This window comes from Coptis chinensis, chromosome 1, assembly GCF_015680905.1.
Source record: "Coptis chinensis isolate HL-2020 chromosome 1, ASM1568090v1, whole genome shotgun sequence".
Lineage (NCBI taxonomy): Eukaryota > Viridiplantae > Streptophyta > Magnoliopsida > Ranunculales > Ranunculaceae > Coptis > Coptis chinensis.
In genome coordinates, this window is record NC_141456.1 from 5,198,158 (window position 1) to 5,218,123 (window position 19,966).

The 19,966-nt window shown below is 38.9% G+C and overlaps 2 protein-coding genes and 1 pseudogene across 2 annotated transcripts; all 3 read right to left on the reverse strand.

The window, feature by feature from the left end:
• Positions 1-7,720: 7,720 nt before the first annotated feature.
• On the reverse strand, positions 7,721-9,484 carry LOC147521567 (uncharacterized). The gene is made up of 2 exons (XM_086574158.1): positions 8,283-9,484; positions 7,721-8,128 (listed from the first exon to the last, which is right to left on the reverse strand). The coding sequence occupies exons 1-2, from the start codon at positions 8,928-8,930 to the stop codon at positions 8,033-8,035; spliced, it is 744 nt and encodes a 247-aa protein (XP_086430284.1). The 5' UTR covers positions 8,931-9,484; the 3' UTR covers positions 7,721-8,032.
• Positions 9,485-9,613: 129 nt separating this feature from the next.
• On the reverse strand, positions 9,614-16,640 carry LOC147521568 (tRNA(adenine(34)) deaminase, chloroplastic-like). The gene is given in 5 exon segments (XM_086565993.1): positions 9,614-9,905; positions 9,907-10,012; positions 12,067-12,197; positions 12,836-12,923; positions 13,012-16,640. Coding segments are annotated over 5 exon segments (4,059 nt in total). The 5' UTR covers positions 16,581-16,640; the 3' UTR covers positions 9,614-9,740.
• LOC147521569 (protein SAWADEE HOMEODOMAIN HOMOLOG 2 pseudogene) lies at positions 10,101-11,025 on the reverse strand (annotated as a pseudogene).
• Positions 16,641-19,966: the final 3,326 nt, after the last annotated feature.

The window sequence follows — 19,966 nt, forward strand, 5'->3', positions numbered from 1 at the left end:
GGTAAATTTGGGCATGTAAAGGCAACATGTTATCAATTACACGGTCGTCCTCACGGTTTTCAACCACCACGATCAACATCTCGGTCCTCTCCAAGACACCTATCTGGCGACTCTAGTACATTAGAGTCTTACGCTTGTAGTGCTCTTTCTCGGAAGAGATCGGCCGAGGTTTCGCAATTTCTCTCTATGTCTTCTCAGCAACCGACCTTCTCATGCGGGTAATTTTGCATCTGCGCGATAAGTGCTTCCGCATCCCGGACTTCACCACGGATTGTTGATTCGGTGCCACCGATAATATGGTGGTATGTCTTCTCTTTTTGAATTATGCATCTAGTTCTTGGAAGCGGACGGTTCGTCTTGCCAATGGGGCTGAAAGCGCCTATTGTAGAGGCGAGGGTTGTATCGATTCTTGATTCATTTTGTTACGATGTTCTTCATGTCCCCAAGTTGACCACCAATCTTATTTACGTTAGTAAACTTACCAAAGATGTAAAGCTGCGGTGTAACCTTTTATCCATCTTCTTGTGTTTTCGAGGATCCGGTGTCGCGAGAAGGTGATTGGCGATGGGCGTGAAGAGGGTGGCTTATATGTACTTGGATAGACCTGTTTCTTGATCTCTCCCATGCCCTCGGTTAGAGTCTTAGATGCGGTAGTGAAAATGTAAAGCGGGTGTTACGTTGGCATCACCGCTCAGGTCATATTTCTTTTGAGTATCTACGTTATTTGTTTCCATCTTTCTTTTCCAAAGTATCCATGTCAAGTCTATCTTGTGAGACATGTGAACTAGCTAAACATCATTGTAGCCCTTATCCATTAAGTAGTAATAAAACTTCGTCTTTGTTTGATATTGTGCACTCTGATGTTTGGGGTCCTACCCCGGTCACTTCTGTTTTAGGATTTCGTTATTTTGTGTTATTCATTGATGATTTCTCTAGGTGTACTTGGGTTTATTTAATGAAATCCAAAGATGAAGTCTCCTCCATTTTCGAGTTTTTTGAATGGTTCGCATACCGCGGTTTGGTACAACCCAGATTAAAGTCTTTAGTTACGTCGAGGGGGGAATTTCGTCTCATGGTCTTCAACATTAACGTGAGGCCAATGGTATTTTGCATCAAACCTCTAACACTTTCAAACTCCACCGGCAAAATGGCAAGTCGAAAGAAAAAACCGTCATATTCTTGATCTTGCTCGTGCTATGTCTATTGGCATGAATGTTCCTTCACGTTTACAGTGCGATCTTTGTCCTTCACGGTGTGTATCTCATTAACCGTTCTCCATCTCGAGCTTTTGGCTTTCGCACCCGTATTCCATTATTCATCCCGATGGTTCTGTTTTCAAATCCCACCTCGTGTTTATGGGTGTGTTTGTTTCGTCCCAAGTCACCGAGTCTATCTCTAAACTAGATCCACGTGCTTTGAAATGTGTGTTCTGGGTTACTCTCATACTTTCGAAGGGTTATCGGTGTTATCACCCCTCATCGCGTCGTTGTTTCATCTCCATGGGCGTTACCTTCTTTGAACATGCTCCATTCTTTTCGGTGATGTTCTATCTCGAGGGGAGTGGTTTCCATTACTCCGCTTTTCCTCATGAAATTCACATTCGGTTCCTATTTCTTTTCCACTTCCGATGAGTGTTCGCCCGAGCATATAGTCTCCCCTCGGTTCCACATTTGGTTTCACCTCCTTCTGAGTCTATACTGCGTCGATATCGAGCAACCCTTCTCCACGGTGCGGACATCTTACGCTTCTCGGGTTCACCACTCGCCAGCGATTCACTTTTACGGTATTGAGCCATCTCCTATCCCTCCCGTACCGGTTACTATTGATGTTGATTTACGGTTGTTGATATAAGCGATACTCCACCTATTGTTAGGAAAAAAGAAGCGTCTTTGCGGGAATGCCGACTAGATATGCTATCGTAGCTTATTCTATCACTAATTATACTTCGGATCATCGTTTGTCTCCTAGTTTCTGAGATCTTTTCGGGCTTCTCTCTCATTGGTTGATATACCCGCGTCACGATTAAGCGAGGCTTTAGCCCGACCTCATTGGAAGGCTGCGATGTTAGAGGAATTACATGCATTAGAGGTCAATAATACTTGGGTCTTGGTTTCTCTTCCGCTGGCCGTAGAAGCGGTCGGTGTAAATGGGTTTTCACGGTGAAACAAAACCCGGATGGAACGATTAGTAGGTACAAAGGCTCGGTTGGTTGCTAAGGGGTATGCACAGATTCATGGGGTTGATTATCGGGAGACCTTTGCTCCCCGTGGCCAAGATGAATCGATTCGAGTTATTTTTTTCTCTTCTTTGCGTCAAGTCATGGCCCCTTTTTCGGATGGATGTAAAAATGCCTTTCTCATGGGGCTTTACAAGAAGAGGTGTATATGTCTTCACCACCGTTTTCGTTCTTCTACCGGGCTTGGTGTGCGGTTGAAAAAAGTCTATTTATGGGCTTAAGCGGTCTCCTCGCGCAGGGTTGAAACATTTGCTACTCTGACCATGACTGCATATGGATATGTTCGAGTCAAAGTGACCACACCTTGTTTCTTAGACACTTTCACGATGCGAAGATTGTTGTATTGCTTGTTTATGTGGGCGATATTGTTATTATTGGCGATGATGTTGAGGGTATTAGTGACCTGAAATCCTATCTCGATACCGGCTTTCGGTGACGATCTCGCCCCTTGCGTTACTTCCTTGGGATTGAGGTTGCTTTCGTTCTAGTTACGGTATTTTTATCTCTCGGAGAAAGTATATTTTTGATCTTCTCTCTGCCCGGGGCAACTTGCATGTCGTCCTGGCGAGACACCTATTGAACGAACCATCACCCTAGCCGACTATGATGGGGAGTTGTTGGGCGACATTGGTCGATGTCGGCTTCTTGGGAAGCTCCTCTATCTTTCTCTTACCGATCGATATTACATATGTGGTTGGCGTTCTCGGTCGGTTTATGCAAGCCCGGCATTCCTCATCTTCGGGCAGACTATTAGTGGTAGCCGTTATCTCAAAGGATGTCACGGGCGTGGCCTTTTGTTTTGAGATAATGGTCATTCTCGGGTCGGTGTGGGCTGATCTTGACTATGCGGGGTTGTAGATCCGATCGTCGATCTACTTACGGTATTGTACCACCACTATTGGTGGTAATTTGGTTACATGGCGGAGTAAGAAACAAGATGTTGTTTCTAGGTCCAGTGCTGAAGCAGAGTATAGGGCGATGGCCCAAGGTGTATGTGAGATGATATGGCTAAAACGTCTTCTACGAGACCTTCATCTACATGTCTCTCTTCCGATGACGCTTTACTGTGACAACAAGTCTGCTCTTAGCATTTTGGCTAATCCTGTGCAACATGATCGTACTAGACATATAGAGGTTGATCGGTACTTTCTCCTTGAGAAAGTGACTTCTGGACAGATTTGTGCTTTATATGTTCCGACATCTCGGCCGACTTCGCGGACTTTCTTCTGAAGGCGGTTAGTAGTAGACTATTTTCGGATGTTTTGTCCAAGCTGGGTATGTGTGATATCCATAGTCCAGCTTGAGGGGGAGTGTTAGCAGGGCTATTATAGTATTTTTCCTATATTACCTTTGTAATTACTTTATTATCCTTTCTAGGGTTTCTATTATGATTCTATAAATATAAGTGATGAGCTTTCTCATTCACTTAACTTTTCCCTAAATTACTTTCTACACCTATAAGAATCAGAAAGCTATTTAACCGCAAGAAAATTTTAATTGTGAGAACGTATGTGATCAAGATGAACTATTTCACCAAATTACAGTACGCCGATAAAGTATAACGGGTTGCTGAACCAGGAAGAAAAGGATTTAGTCCTAATCTGCCCACTTTCACACTAATATAAAGTCCAGATGATCAATGAGATGTTAGGATCAACTTCTACTTCCTACGTATACTAGTCCAGTAAGTAATGGGGACCTCTAATATTGGTGAATTAAGGCCTATTAGCTTGGTAAGCATTTTGCTTAAACCTCAAGAACCTATAACCTCTACAGTGACAAACAAACCGCCATCCACATTGCCAGTAATATAGCATCCCAGTAGCGAATTAAAAACCCTGAGGTCAATTGTCAATTTGGCCACGAGAAAGTTGTTATAATTTAGGATGGAACTTGCTGCTTAATGTATTTTTCCAAAATCCATTGGCAGATATCTTGACTATGGAGCTACCCAACACCACTTTCAGTTATATTTTTACCGAGCTGGGGCGTATTGCTGTACACGCCATATTTTAAAAATAATTATGTCGTGTTGGACACATACTCAATTTTTGTTATTTTCAATAAATCACGAATATTTCAACAGAGGCAAAGAATCCGTATTGGACACATATCAGACACCGATACGCGCGGATGCGCCTTGGAAACATGTCGGATACTCCACCGCAAGGCCCAAAATATCGATATCGATCAATATATCGGTGTACCCAAAAATTGATATATATCGGATATATCTATTTTTTTGGTGACCAGTCCAAACTATTTAAAATATCGGATATATCGGAAATATATTGGAAATATTGGATTTATATTAAAAAATGGTCAAAAAGTCAACCGATATATATCATAAATATCAGATATATCGATTATATCGGCGATATAAAGTTTTATATCTGAAATTCCGATATATATCGGAAAAAAAAGTTTTATATTCGGTGGATATATGTCGAAAATATCGATGTCAGTGTACCAAAATACTGATATATATCGGCAATATATCAGATATATCGGCGATATTTTGGTCCCTGCTCCACCGTACTCTGATTTATTTAATACATTTTATTAGATTTTTTTCTATTTGTAAAAGATGGATATTCAGTGTCGAGATAATGAGAAGAATAGACAAAAACGTGTGATGTCAAATCTGCCCAAAGACATTCTGTTAAAGACCTTGGAGCAATTTCCAGTACATACATTAAACGATCTAAGGCGAGTATGCCCTCAATGGTCAAACTCAATACTAGATCCATGTTTTGCTAATCACCATCTCCTTCGTTCGGAACCTGGTATACTGATTCTGGATAGAGAGAATTGGGACACCAAGTGTGATACTTATGTTGTGGAGATTGAAAACGAGGAGGTTGTTATACGCGATTTGAGTAATAAACTTTCACATATGGTAGTTGCTAGTTGTAATGGTTTGGTTATGATTAGGTATGTGGATAAGCCTCGCCATTTTTGTGTCGCGAACCTTCTCACGAAGACTAATTAATTATTTATCTTATATGCATTATTTCAACAAAATTATGCATTTATTTCAATTCACAAAACTAGAGTACTAAAAATTTAATATGGACTAATGAAGTCATTACTTAAACCATTAATTGATATTACTACGTCTATATATATCTACATAATCTTAAGCCTACAACAATTCAACAAATTGTTAACTTCCTATAATGTTATAAGTCTGTATAACTCTACTATCATATAGAAAAAACTATAAAAGATTAACATTGAAAGTAAAAAATTACATTGTTTTGTTTTGTTTTTATTTTAAGTTGAAATTTTATTAATAATAATGATAATGAGTTTTACAAATAATTAGGACAAACGCACAACAAGCTGCGCCGTATGCAAGTCTTTCCTAAATTTGTTTTTTGTTTTTTGTTTTTTGTTTTTTTTGTTTTTTTCCGGGTTGAGGTCTAACGCTTGTTTAAAAAGTGAGAGTGAAAGAAAGGAGGGAGAGCTTACGGGTTTGTTATAGGTGATTAGAATTATGCAAACCGGTCGGTTGGGCTTTGGCTATTTGTTTCTTTTATTAACCCATCAAACATTCAAAGACACATTCCCTCTTTAATGGTTTTGGACTCAAAATAAATAATAAATGATAATTTTATAAGGGCAAAAAGAGACGTAAAAAAAAGTTGGTTAATTACAATGTTTTTTATTAGTCTTTATTTTATATTATTTTTTTTGTTGATTATATTCTCACTGAAAATTTTGAAAGTTTGCTAAAATAATTGCAAGTTTTCTGTCACTTATAAACCTCTAGGTTAATTACAATGGAAACTTTTACGGAATAACGAAATAAAAAGGTAACATGGGGAAAATAGTTGGCTCCCGGAACCTCTCTGAAGTACCTTAGAACATAAACTTTCCTTTATCTAGAGAATGTAACATAATAGCCTTGTTTCACACCGTACTTGCTAGGTTTAGGCAACAACAACCCCAAGAGACTTTTTGCAGGACAACTAAGTTTGGTTAACTCATATTCGCACAACTGTTTTTTTTTTTCAGGACTATTGGATCAATGAGCCTTGTGATGTCGAGCTCTTGGCTGGAAGAGTGACAAATCTGATTTTCGGGACAACAAGACATCGGTCTGGAAGAGTTACAAAGGAAACCCCATAAGGTTTTTCAATAGCCGCAACCTCAAATAGACCACCACTCTCCTTTAATGATGAAGAGACAACAATACCTCTCTTCATAGCCAAAGCTGAAACATTAGAGCATCTTTAGGAGAGACATTATCCTAGCATCAAACACCAAATTATTGGTGTTTTTTCATCTTTAAGAGAGACACATTTTGATAAAAACACCAAAACAAACACCAAATCAGCCAAAATTTTGTGTTTGCTTTGGTGTTGTATCAAATCTCTCTCGCAGTTTTGGAAAAACCGCGTGGAGAGAGGGAACATAAAAAATGAAGAATGAAGAGAGCCACGCAGGAAACACAGGGTTAAAAGATGATAGCATGCGGTATGCGACACACTGTGCGGTTTCTAGAAAACCGCGTGGGCTTGGGCTTATGTGGTGGGCGTCTTTGGCGCGGTTTTGCGAAAGCAGCGTGGACTATATGACACGATTTATCCAAAATTGCTGCATTTGATGTCAACTTTTTGATATTGCCTCATGAAGTTGGCTGGTGTAAGTTTGGTTTGGTTAAAAAATTTGGTGTTTTTTTGGTATCACTCCTGAAGATGACATCTTTAGGAGAGATACCAAAAAAACACCAAATATTTGAACCAAACCAAATACCAAACCAAACCAACACCAAGCAAGTTCAGGAGAAACATCAAATATTCGACACCAAACCACGCAAGGCTTTCACAAAACCGCGCAAGAGACCAAGCCCAAGCCCACGCAATTTTCGGTAAACCGCCACACATCAAAATTTGGTGTTCGAAACACTTCGAGACAGAGGCCCAAACTAGCACGAAAGCCCACGCGGTATTCGGAAAACTGCGCGGTTTATCCAAAGCTGCGAGAGAGATTTGATACAGCACTAAAGTAAACACCAAATTTTCGCCAATTTGGTGTTTGCTTTGGTGTTTTCATCAATATGTGTCTCTACTGAAGATGAAAAAACACCAAATTATTGAAAATTTGGCATTTGATGTTAGGATAGTGTCTCCACTTATTATTATAATAGTCTAAATTTTGTGATAAGAGTGCAAACTTGAATGCCAATACCATCTATTGCGTTGGAGTCTTGGCGATAAACAATCATATCTCTATAACATGCTATACATCAATTTCTCGTGTTATTTTTGACTTGCCATTCTAACGTTACATCTTGAGCAAGAATCAATTCAACACAATCACGTTCATCTATATATGTTAGACCGGTTTATTATCGAAAAAAATATATATATGTTAGACCGGAAAAATGTGAAAATTTGGAGGAATTGGTTTTAGAAAGAATGTTTATGTTGCTTAATGATTTGATGCACGGTTGAGACTTGGAGAATTCTGCATGTATTGAAAGTAACACCAGACTATCTGTTTTAGATCAAATGTGTTTGAATACATTTCTCGAAAAGAATGAGGACAATAGGTGTTGGGATCATTCGATCCTTGCTTAACCATGCTGCATTATAAACCGTGAAGCGTTTAAAAGTGCAGCCCAAGCCGAGGAAACATTTCTGATCTATTACTGCTGATTCCCTAAGCTTTGGGCGCAACATGTGATTATTGAACCAAAAAAATTTTGAAGAACGGAATTAATGCGTGCAGTACATTATAGTTTGAACAAATGTTTTTTCTTTTCTTTTTTAAAAATTGCAAGAAGGTCTAGCCTGTTACTGCAAGTAGAGCAAGAACAACTAATCCAATCCTCAAAGAACTTGTCCGTAGTCCTCCCTGCTGATACACCGAGGTCCCATGATTCTGTAATTGATTGGAAAAAGGATTAGTATTGTTGATATCAAGAGAGCAGGCCTAGCGAAGTCCTATATCTACTTATGCCATGCTAAAGTTTCAGAAGTAATGCTAAGAACAAAAATTTGAGATAAATGAAAACTTGTTGACTCAATCACATTACCAGATTTGGTGTTGGTGCTGGAGCAGTGACATCCTCAGAGTTTGCAATGGGTGGTGCTGGAGGGCTAACAACAATTGGTGCTGGCGCTGGTGCATGATGATGATGATGCTTATGTCTGCGCTTCTTCTTTTTGCTCTTTGTAGGAGCTGGTGCAGGTGAGGGCACTAGATCTGGTGATGGTGATGGTGCTGGTGGTTCAGTAATTGGTGCTGGCGCTGGTGCTGGTGGTGTCTTTGGTGGCGAAGGCATAGGTGATGGTACTGGTGTTTGCTTCGACGGTGTTGGTGCAGGTGGCATTACCACTGGTGTTGGTGACACCTGTGGTGGTGGTGGTAGGGAGGGTGGAAGAGGTGCACGTGAAGCTGGCGCTGGTGGCAATTTTGGTGTTTGGGATGGGGCAGATAGTGGTGGACTTTGAGCTGGACTTGAAGATGGTGGTGGTGTAGTAAGTGGGCTAGAAGATGGTGGTAATTCAGGAGCTGGTGAAGCTGTTGGTGTGGTGATTGTGGGAGCAGTAGCAGCCGTGTTCCGAGGTGGTTGTACTGCTATAATTGGTGGCTTTGAAGGCGCCACTGCAGTCTGTGCGCCAACAACGTTTATAGAAATCAAGACACAGGTCAAGATAGGAAAGTACCACCATGAGCTCATTGTTTGGAGATGAGAATATAGGGAAAGAATATTTGTTTATATACATAGGTCTGGAGAAAACTTGAAAGGAGCAGGGTTTGGTGAGTGTGGAGAGATGTATACTTCATATGAATAGACTCTCCGACTACTACATTATGGGGAATGTGGGATTGCATTTAGGTAGAGGACTGGCTTGCATATAGGTAGAGGGGAGGGCAAATGCAAGACAAACGGATGACCGAATTCTGTCAAACCAAAAGCAAATAGGTGGAAACATGTTAGAGTAGCAGAGAAGTCACTGATCAAACAATGTATTTTGGATAGTACAGTTCCATACAAACCATTACGTAAATTTAGTTGTTCCAGCCATAAGTTTCAGGTTAATACAATTCCAGACGCTAGTAGATAACTTACTGAATTGTACATTCATGAACTGTCACAAACCCCAACGCTAAAGTGATACAAACCATTGTAAAAAACGCAAGCCATACAAGGCTACAAGCTAAGGGATACAAGCTAAATATATAAAACAAACAGGCGGCATTGAAAGTTCAAACGCCTACAAAACCAAGTCACTTCAAGGTTTAAGACGTTTTTATCCTATTGTAACTTAAGGGCTTTCCAAGTATTTTGCAGTGGCAGTTATTGCACAACACTAATTCCCCTGTTGAACGGTACATCTCTTACCTAACTAAATCATGGAATTATACTCAGAAAAATTGCAATTTTCATAGTAACAAGTAAATATAACTATAGAAAATGTAGTGACTTCGGTCATGCAAACATTCAGCGCAACATAATTGAACAACTGTAGAACCAGATTTCCACATGCTACAGACAAAACATGATGCTGAACATGTCATGCATCTTTGAAAAGAATTTTGAGGGATGATGTGAAACAGGCAGGCTTGAAGTTGTTGGTGAATCTTCTTTCTTCTCCTTTCTTCTCCTAAGCTGGAAGAATTGCTGCATTGCATCAGCACATTCACTTGCCAAAAATACCACGCGACAATTGTCATTTTGGGTGAAATGGATGGACTGGAGCAGCTGCTTGATTTGAAAGACTAGAAGTGCCTCCTGCTTCACCCCATCAGGAAAAAAGTCTGCAAGTGATAGTTTGAGTCAAAACATTTGCATCGTTGAACTTCAAGCACAATTTTTCTTTTCACAATGGTAAGATCAAGGTAACAATCAGCTAGAAAGTAGTATTGACTGTTAACCGATGGAAAAACAACAAACAGATGAACCCGGTATCCCAAGTTATTCCAATTATTACTTTATTAGGGGTGATCTTGGACACACCCATAAAAACACTCCACATAACTAACTAAAGTTTTTGCCATACCCCATAACCGCCTCAATCAAAAAAAAAAAAAAATAAATAAAAAAAATAAAAAACCCCGACCCAAAAGGAAACAACACACGGCCAAGGTTGTTGAAAAATCCTTCGTGGTTGTATGTATCGGATGAGAACCCGTAGAAGTTGTAACCGGAAAGTCTGGTAGCTCCCTCCTTTTTAATTTGAATTTGAACTTTGTTACTTCCAGAACTAATATCCCTCAAAGTGCTGATTGAAGGAAGAGTCCCTGTACTCTTTGGTTCTATGCTGGCCTGCTCATTTGATGCATGCAGTAAATGCAACCTGTAATCAGTTTCAGGCCGACGACACTTTTCTGAGGAGCACAATTTCCTCCAACTGATCATGATCGTAACGCATGGAACCTGCAACGACATCCTCATACGTTATGCCTCCTCCTTTGTGCGTCAAGGACGTGGGCATCAAAGTAAAGAGCTTGGTCTTTACCTTCCTAAAAACAGAGTATAAGGTCCCCAGAAAGTACAGCAACACGTTCTGATGCTTCAAGGGAGAGACAGCTGTCTCACATGCTTGCACTCATTGACCCACTCATCCTCATCTGCGCCAAAACCGGCGAACCGAATTCAGACTTCCGGATCAACTGTCTCAAACATCCTATGAGAAATAAAAGTAGAGACGTCGTACCATGCCCCATCCTCCAAACTCCATTGAAGCATTATTATCCAACCAGGTCCTTACTAAAGGAAAAGTCACATAACTATTAGCATTCCTCATGGGGATTGAATCATCACGAAGCATAGACGAGACAGACAATTTGGCAGGAGACTTAATAGTTTTGGCCTTATGAGCATACAATTCCGTCAAATGATATTGGAGTTAGTTTTGACGACATTGGAGCTTTAGAAAAAGTCAAGGAGACATTAAAGGAATTGGTGATGCTCCAAGGCGTTAAAGGAATACATAATTTTTTTGAAAGTAATACTGGCCAAGAAGAGACGGCTTCCTCAGCATTGATTCTTCAACCTATTGGCACTTCTGTTTCGACAGAAGAAACAAGTTAAATTAAGCTCTGTTGCAAAAGAGGTGGGGTTTCAGCTTTTATCTGACAATTTTGAGGTTAAATTAGCAGAGTTGTTGAAGCTGCAGACCGATAGCAAATCTAACAAAGCATTATTGGAAGTTCCAACAGGAAACATTGTTGAGAATGATGTGAATCCAGTTAAAGCAAATGTTCATAACGATGAAATTTGAACTCTACTAGAGCCTGAGGACATAAGAGGACTTGAACCTTCCAAAATTAAAGAAAGGAAAGTAACTTACATTGTGAAATGTGGAACACACACCGATTGTTCCTTCATCACCCGATGAAAATCCATTTCTTTTATATTATTTATTTATTCTTTTCAAATAATTTAACATATTGTCATTGTTTTCATGTAAACACAACTCGCCGAGTTGACTCCTGAGATTTCGAGGTTTTGAACACTGGTTTTGGGTACACTTAATTAAAAAAAAATGTAACTTAGGAACCTAAATGTGGCTTAAACAATTTTATTTATTTATTTTAAAGCTGGGGGTACGGGAGTGTTTTTATGGGTGTGTCCAAGATCACCCTTTATTAGTCCTATTGTCAGCTAATCACGACCATATGGCCTATTGGACTCTTAGTAAAAGACTGAAAAAAACCAGATAATTCATAATTAATATCAGGCTGCTAAAGTTTTATATAATTCAAATAACAAATTCAGTATAAACTAGAGTCTATGAAGATAAGAAAAGATCAAAGAAAAATGAAACAAACAATTTGCACAAGAGAACCAACATTAACTGCAATCATACCTAACCCAGCTACCATCAGCTCCTAAAAGCTTGTTGGGAGCTCCCCACACCACTGTGTCGATTCTAGCTTGAAGAATAGCACCCGCAAGACACATGGGACATGGTTCAAGTGTTACATAAAGGGTTGTCCCCTGTGCAAAGATTTCAGGAGAGGTAAAATAGTTATCAGAAATATATATATATATAGAAGGTTCCGTTTACCATACTTTTTATACCATGCCCCATAACTTTACCTAGTTTTTTGTGGATGTGTTCAACTAACCATAAAGATCACCTCTATAAAATTTCAACTCATTTGATAAGGTTTAACTATATCAAAAGATGATTGCAAAATCGAAAAATCTGAGCCATTAAAAAAAATCCAAAGTTGACAACAATTTTTAACTAGGTTAGAGACTTCCAAATTAGATGAATTTTTTTAGAGATGTTATCTATGGTTAGTAGATCATATCCATGAACTATTAATACTTAAGTAATCTTGTAAGGGTGTTTGATATAAACTATGGTATAAAAAGTATGGTAAACGGAACCTGCTCCTATATATATATATATATATATATATATATATATATGTTACACTTTTTCAGAGAGCTTTAAATTTTTTCAAACCATATTTCATGAAATGGCTTTTTAAAATAGTAACAAGATTCGAAATTCAAGAAGCCGAAGTACTTTACATTGCATGTAAATTAGATCCACTCAGTCAATTAAGTTGGAGTAATTTAGCCTATGGGTTAGAAGATAGCAAGCAATGTTTACAAGAACATACCGAGAGTCTCCATGTCTGAAGTAACTTAGAGGCTTCACGTATGCAAATCATCTCCGCATGAGCAGTGGAATCTCGTAAATCTTCCACTCTGAAATACAGACAATGATTAAACATTCCCTGGTTGGTATAAAGCTAATCTCAGAGGCAAAGAAAGCATAAGCTGTAAAGACACTTACAGATTGCATCCTCGAGCAACAATTTTTCCATGCTGTACAAGAACGGCACCAACTGGTACTTCCCAAACATCAGCAGCCTTTTTTGCTTCTAAAAGGGCTTCCTTCATAAATATCTCATCTGTTTTTCTCTGTTCATTTTCAAGTGTATATGCTTCTTCCCATTCTTCAAATGTTTGTGTCTTAACCTGCTTATTCCTTTGAAGCTTCCTGTGTTTCAATTCACCATCCTTCACCTCAGCTCCAGAGGATTCAGTTGGACTCTCTCTGCCAGGTTGCTCCATCTGCATGAAGCCGCTTCTAGATGCAACAGCTTTATCACTATCAGATATTTCGTCATTGACGGCGGGAGAACGCGTCAAGTGCCTTGGGGGCAATGGTAATGATAAGGAGGCTGTCAAGTTGCTGGAAGGAGTTTCACTATTTCTCCTTTCATCAGATTTCCAACTAAAAGTTTCCCCCTTTGAAGCTGAAGAAGCACCTTTAGATGCAGAACTGCCTTCTAAAGTATTTAAAGAAGAAACTGCATCAGCCTTGATTTCAATTTTATTGTTGTTTGAACTCATACATTCAGAATCACCTCCTAGGCTCTGAGTTCCAGTTTTCCCCAGAGAGGGTCGAGACGAAGATCCACGAAACTTTGGCATGCTTTGTCTTCCCTTCTTGACATTCTCATCATCTTTTTCATCAGTATCATGACTAGAAAACCACGCCTCACTGCCAACTGACTCATTTGAAGAACTCTTACCACCTGAATTGATGGTTGAGTTATGAGTTCCAGAACGTGCACCCCACCGCAATCTAACTATATCTCCAACAATACTCCACAAGGACTTGCCAGTCCTGACAATGGCACTTTCAGTAGCAGAAGGGACTTTCCCAGGTGCTTCACCCCTAGCAGGTTTGGCAGCAGATGGACCAGCCACATCCCACATTTCATCTGAAGGTCCTCTCACTCGAGACCTTATAAATGATCTCCTCGAATCATGCACCTGAGAGTGGACGTCCTCAGGTACTTGTAGACTAGAAACCTGCTGTGTGTACTCTTCATCATTGTAATTCAAGGTTGTTTGGGATGATGTCTTCTCCTCCTGAAGTTCAGATATTGATACTTCATGAGTTAATTTCTCCACAAACTGCCTAACAAACTCTGTGGAAGATTCCTCAAGGCGGTTTGCTGAACCTAATGCATCTTCATGGAACATGATATCTGACTTCTCCTCATACATGTGATCCTTTCCTAATCCCCTTTCTAATTCACCGGGGGAAGATGGAGCTATTTCTTGCTCATATAAAGTACTAGAGCCACTACCCGGCGTTTCAGAATAAACATCTCCTTTTGCACATCCACTACCAGGTTTTTTGTAGCAAACATCTTCTTGGGACGTTCCATCTACAATTTTAGATGGTGGCGGCACCACTGTTACCTGTAAATTCTTACCAGTTTCCTTCCCATCATGTATTCGTTGGTCAGAAGCACGCTGATCAAAATTTAATGTTTGAGAACTAGAACCCCGGTTAGCAGAGTTTTCCCTAAAACTTGATATTTCAGTAAGCCTTTCAGACTCTTTCCTTGACCTAAGTTGTTTGGTTTCGTGTTCACTTTCTTGCCAGGATTTTCCTCCACTTTCGCTTCCCCCGATGAAGCTCACAACTGAAACTGAGCTTTCTTCTTGGGGAATCATTTGTATTTCAGAAGATCTTTGGAAACCACCGACAGTTGTCATATCACTGACACTGGTCGCTGACATACCAGTTAGGTCTTGGGACCCTTTAGTTGATTTGGTTTCCTGAACAACTCGTTGATCAGTTTGCATTAGTCGCAGTTCTGCCTCATGAAATGAACTCCGGAGTGAAGTTGAACTCTCTTTCCGCTCTTTGAGCTGGCCATACAGCCTCTGCGAAGTGGAAGTCTTTCTTATGTCACTGTCGTAGCTCTTTGACATTATGGGGACAACTGAGGCTGAAATTTCATCTTGGGGACTCATTCTCCTTTCAGAAAGTTTTTGGGAATTACTAACTAATGCTGTATCACTGTTACTGGTCACTGATGTAGTAGTCAGGCCTTGCAATTCTTCAGTTGATCTGGTTGCCCAACCAACTTTTTGATCAGATTGGATATCTTGCACTTCTGCCTCTTGATATGAACTCAGAAATGATGTGGACTCTTCCATGTTCTTCAATCTAGACTCAGAAAACCTCTGAGAAGTGGAGCTCCTTCTGCTACCATTGTCATGGCTGTCTGACATCCTAAGTTGGTGCGACTTCCTTCTTGATTCAATTTGCTCAATACTAAAGTTACCAGTCTGGCTAAATCTCTTTCTCTCTTCGTCCACCGAATCCACTGTTGCAGTAAGGCTTTCTTCACTTCCTCTAAAGCTAGGCTGGGACCTGGAAGCACTTCCTGCTTGGCTGTTTATCTGTTTTGTTTCATCAACTGAAATGGAGGACAATAAAGAACTATCTCCTCTACCGCTGAAGCGATTTTCGGAAGCAGAACTCGTTTCGGCATCACTTTTATGGCTTTTCAGGACATTTGAACGATTTGTTAAGGACTCTGTCCTTGATTCCTCTTGTCTGGCTGACACATCTGTACGCATGTTCTTCCTCACATTTCTTGAATGGAAATTAGAACCAGCCTCCACGGAAGTATATCCCACTGAATCATTTCCCCCTGTTGAGATTCCCTGGAGTCCTGTGCCATCATTGTCGTTCCTTGTTGACTGTTCTATTACATTCTTCACTATAACCTCATCTCTCCCCCTTCTAGATTCCTTGTTCTTATTCCTTCTTGAAGATTCAACAACAGCTCTGTTATTAAATTGAACATCCACATCACTTTCTTCAATCTCATCCGAAGACAACAGAGAGTAGTAAGACGAACAGGCAGACCCGTCTTTTCTTAACTCAAGCTTTTCACCCCTCAAAGAACCTTTCGTTCTTCCCAACAACCTACTCTCATCTTCCCTCGACTTTCTGACATATTCAAACCTACCCTTGGCATTCCACTTGCTAGAATCACACTCCACATCTTTTTCCCTTCTCCTATAATCACTAATCCTACTCTTCTCTCCACGAGCTCTCTCTGCCGCAAACCGACTTCTCCGTTCTCTAACACCAACATAATTCTCATCACTCTCCTCACTTAACAAACTGAGCATTGCTTCCATAGTCCCATCACTACCCAAATCACAACTCTCACTCCCCTCCTCCCACACCATACAACCAATCCTCCTCCTCCTTCTCCCACTACACCTACACTGAAAACTCTCCTCTGCAGTGCAACACTCATTATAACAAACCCGACCGACATTGCAAATGGGTAATCGACAAAATCTATCCCCACCACCCAAAACCAACTTTCTAGAAGCTGGCCAATGAATTAAGGTAGATTGTCTTAACCCATAGAAAAACCTAGGGCCTAATGATACTCCATTAATAGGAAATGAACAACAAGTACATAATGAACATGATGAAGCTCTATTATTCAATAAATAACAATCATTTGAAGAATAATAAACACACCCTCTGCTCCTATAAGTTATACTTGAGCTTATATAAGCATTTTGCATATTGTAAATCAGTTCAAAATGAACTTCTTACCTCAATTCAATTCAATTCAATTGTTTTGATTTGATGGTGTTCAGAGAAATGAAAATCTATGCTTCTGTTCCAGAAAAATGGACACCTCATTTTTTATCAGTTGACACTCGATCTAATAAATCTCTTAAACCTCAATTCAACTCACCTTTAGGCCCATTTAGGCATGGGCTTTAAAAAGTTCTAAACTACTTCCTGGGCTCCTAAGTGGGCCACGTTACGTGGGCCTTGCAACGGCGAAGTAAAACCTCACCAGCTTAGTTACGCATCCATATATTTTTTATTTAATTATTTGTTTACTCGTATACATAGCTAGTAAATTCGTGGACGACAAAAATTCGATATAGAAATTATTCGTTAAAAATTTTAAAATTTGAATAATAATATGTTTAAAAATTTGGCTAAAAAAACGAAAAAAACGTCAAACATACAATTCGTCTTTTATACGCATATAATACGGAAAAAATCGGATATACTTTGTTGCATTACAAAGTTAGAATGTAATAATTTGTCAGAATTGCTCATTAACTACACATATATAACTCAAATTTTCATTTATATTTATTTGCTAACACTTTAGTTCTTCGATATTCTTTAGGTATGGAAGGTTCTAACTTAAGTGGATTTTCAAAACCTTCCATTTTTAAATTGCATCATACCTTTTATAATACATTTTTTTCATTTAAAAATATATGGACCAATTCGTGTATTAATCCTTAGGTTTGAAACCTTTGCTTATTATTTGTATTATACATAAAAATATATAAAACGGGTATTAAACGCGAATTTACTAGCCCAAATATTCTTTAGGTATGGAAGGTTCTAACTTAAATGGATTTTCAAAACCTTCCATTTTGAAGTTGCATCATACTTTTTATAGTACGTTTTTTTTCATTTAAAAAATACGGGCCTTATTATTTGGCAATTATAAGCCTGGACCATAAAATTCGTGTATTAATCCCTAGGTTTGAAATTATTCGTATTATATGTAAAAATATATAAAACGGATATTAAACGCGAATTTACTAGCCCAAATATTCATGCCCCATTGGCCCAAATTACTAAAATAGCTGGCATAATCTAAGGTTAGTGTTCTCTCCTTGACATGGGACTATTTATCTGAATCCTGGACAATATGGTTCTGCGTGGGTTAACGCAAAATCCAAATGATCGACGTACTGTGCTGTAATTTTTTTTTTTTAATAAGAGCTGAATTATTGTTTGATAACGATGTGCTTGAACAAGAAATGTATTATCGATCTCACTATCCCAGACTTCAAAAAATCTCACATACCTTGCTAAGAATCTAAGATTATGTCTCATCCAAAGGTTAAGATCATCTAAAATTCTTCTTTATATAGATGAACAATATTAATTTACTTATAAACTGTCACTTTCTAAGATCTTCAAAAGATTAAAGAGAATGATCGTTCTTAGTTTCTTGTCCCCTTCTGTAATAGAAAACAAGAAACAAGTTAAAACATTTGGTGGAGACGTAAACCAAAATTTAAACCAGATTATTGAAGTATATGGATAACAATCGGCCTGCTAAGCTCACAGGGTTGTTGAAGTTTTTCTCGAGGCCGGACTTTTTCTCGACAACTCACATTTTAGGCCTTTGTTACGTATTGTTTAAGTGCAGATGTTGAAGGCATTTCCAAATATGATTTGCGTGGACAAATTTAAGCAGTCAATGACAATAAGTACATACAAATTGTCTAATTGCTGATCCCACTTGATATATACATATTTCGCTTTTGAACTGTAAAGATTGTACAGTAGCTATCAGCCTATCAGTACATAGATCGAGCATCGTAAATAGGAATAGAAAACTTCTTATCCGTGGTAGTGCAATATTTATTTCAACAGGAATACATTATCCACATTAAAATAAAATAATAAATAATAAATATATTTTTTCGCCATTTTGAGTAAAATGTATCATGAGTTCATGACGATATCGTGTGTGTCGGGTTCCCACAAACCGATATGCAGATATGATGATTTTCGGATATTTCTATGTGAGTAAGACTTTATTCTTTGCCTTGGGAAGTCATGGGAACCACGACTCGCCACGAGTCTAGCTGTTAAACTTGACATTGAAAACTTGTTAGGTTGCTTGGTTAGCAACTAAAAAGAAGGTAGTATATATCAAGTTCCAGATCATATTGATTCTGGTTTAATGTTTATGGTGGGGTTGTGTATCGATAGAGAACGACATATTCTAAGAATAAGACATGGGTGACCCTTTACATATGTTTCGTTATCTATCTTTATTTTTCTTCTACTGGTCACGTAATTCTCGTTGTTAATTGAGACTAATACATGGCTGTTGACAATCTGATTTTTTCTTTTTCTTTTTTTGGTATAACTCATTCTGATTTAATTCCATGGTCGTTTCCTGACTTTAATTTCCCCTCCATATATGTTCCAACTCCATTTTATGATCTACATGTGTATGAGCAGATATTATCGTGAAGATATTAAATTCACCCACCTAGCTAGGCTATGGGGGTACGTGGTGCCTAACATGAGATGGTGGACCATTACAGTTTAACTAACACTAATCATTGATTTTATATACCAATGCCCACCTAATGCAGTCCTTCACGAGGTGTAAATGTATGATTAATGAATTTTTTCTACAAGGAGATTGGATATGACGACCAGGGTATGCGTCCTTCACCTTGAAGAGGCTTCGGATCTGCTGATGTAGACTCGCCGACCGAGTCCGCACAAAAATCTGTTTCAAAAAGTTAACACAATGCAGAAAAGAAAATAATCAAAATATCTGACCATATATATATTAAGGCCACAACGAAATAAGAAAAGAAAAAGAGATGTGAAAATTGAACATTAAATACGTACTAATATGGCTTGTATAATTTTTTTTGTTATAATCACCAAAATTTTCAACATTTTCCGGCCATGGTCCATGGAGCACAAAGAAGCGGAAGGACTGGACGCTTAGAGAGACAATGGATGGCCTTGTCACTTTGTCATGTTTGATTTTCATGCAAGAAACCAGCAAATAAAATGCTATTTTTTTTTAAAAAGAAATCCATGTATAATTTCTCTGTCTCTTTGACAAATAAAATATGAATTTCTCTCTTTAATGACCTATTGGATTGGCCCTGTTTATGTCATGGATGATGGTGATTCTGCTTTGCATGAACTGCTTCAACTGCTCTTCTTTAACTTTGTTTTCTGGGTAGTTGGAACTTCGCCACGTGTCATTAAAGACAGTTTCACTTCCATTCCCTGCAAAAGTGCAATCTTTATTGCCGCAAGCCCCGTTTCTCCCCAATGGCGCCACTCTATTGTCTGGCTCCAATTTGTACGAAATTACGGACGTACC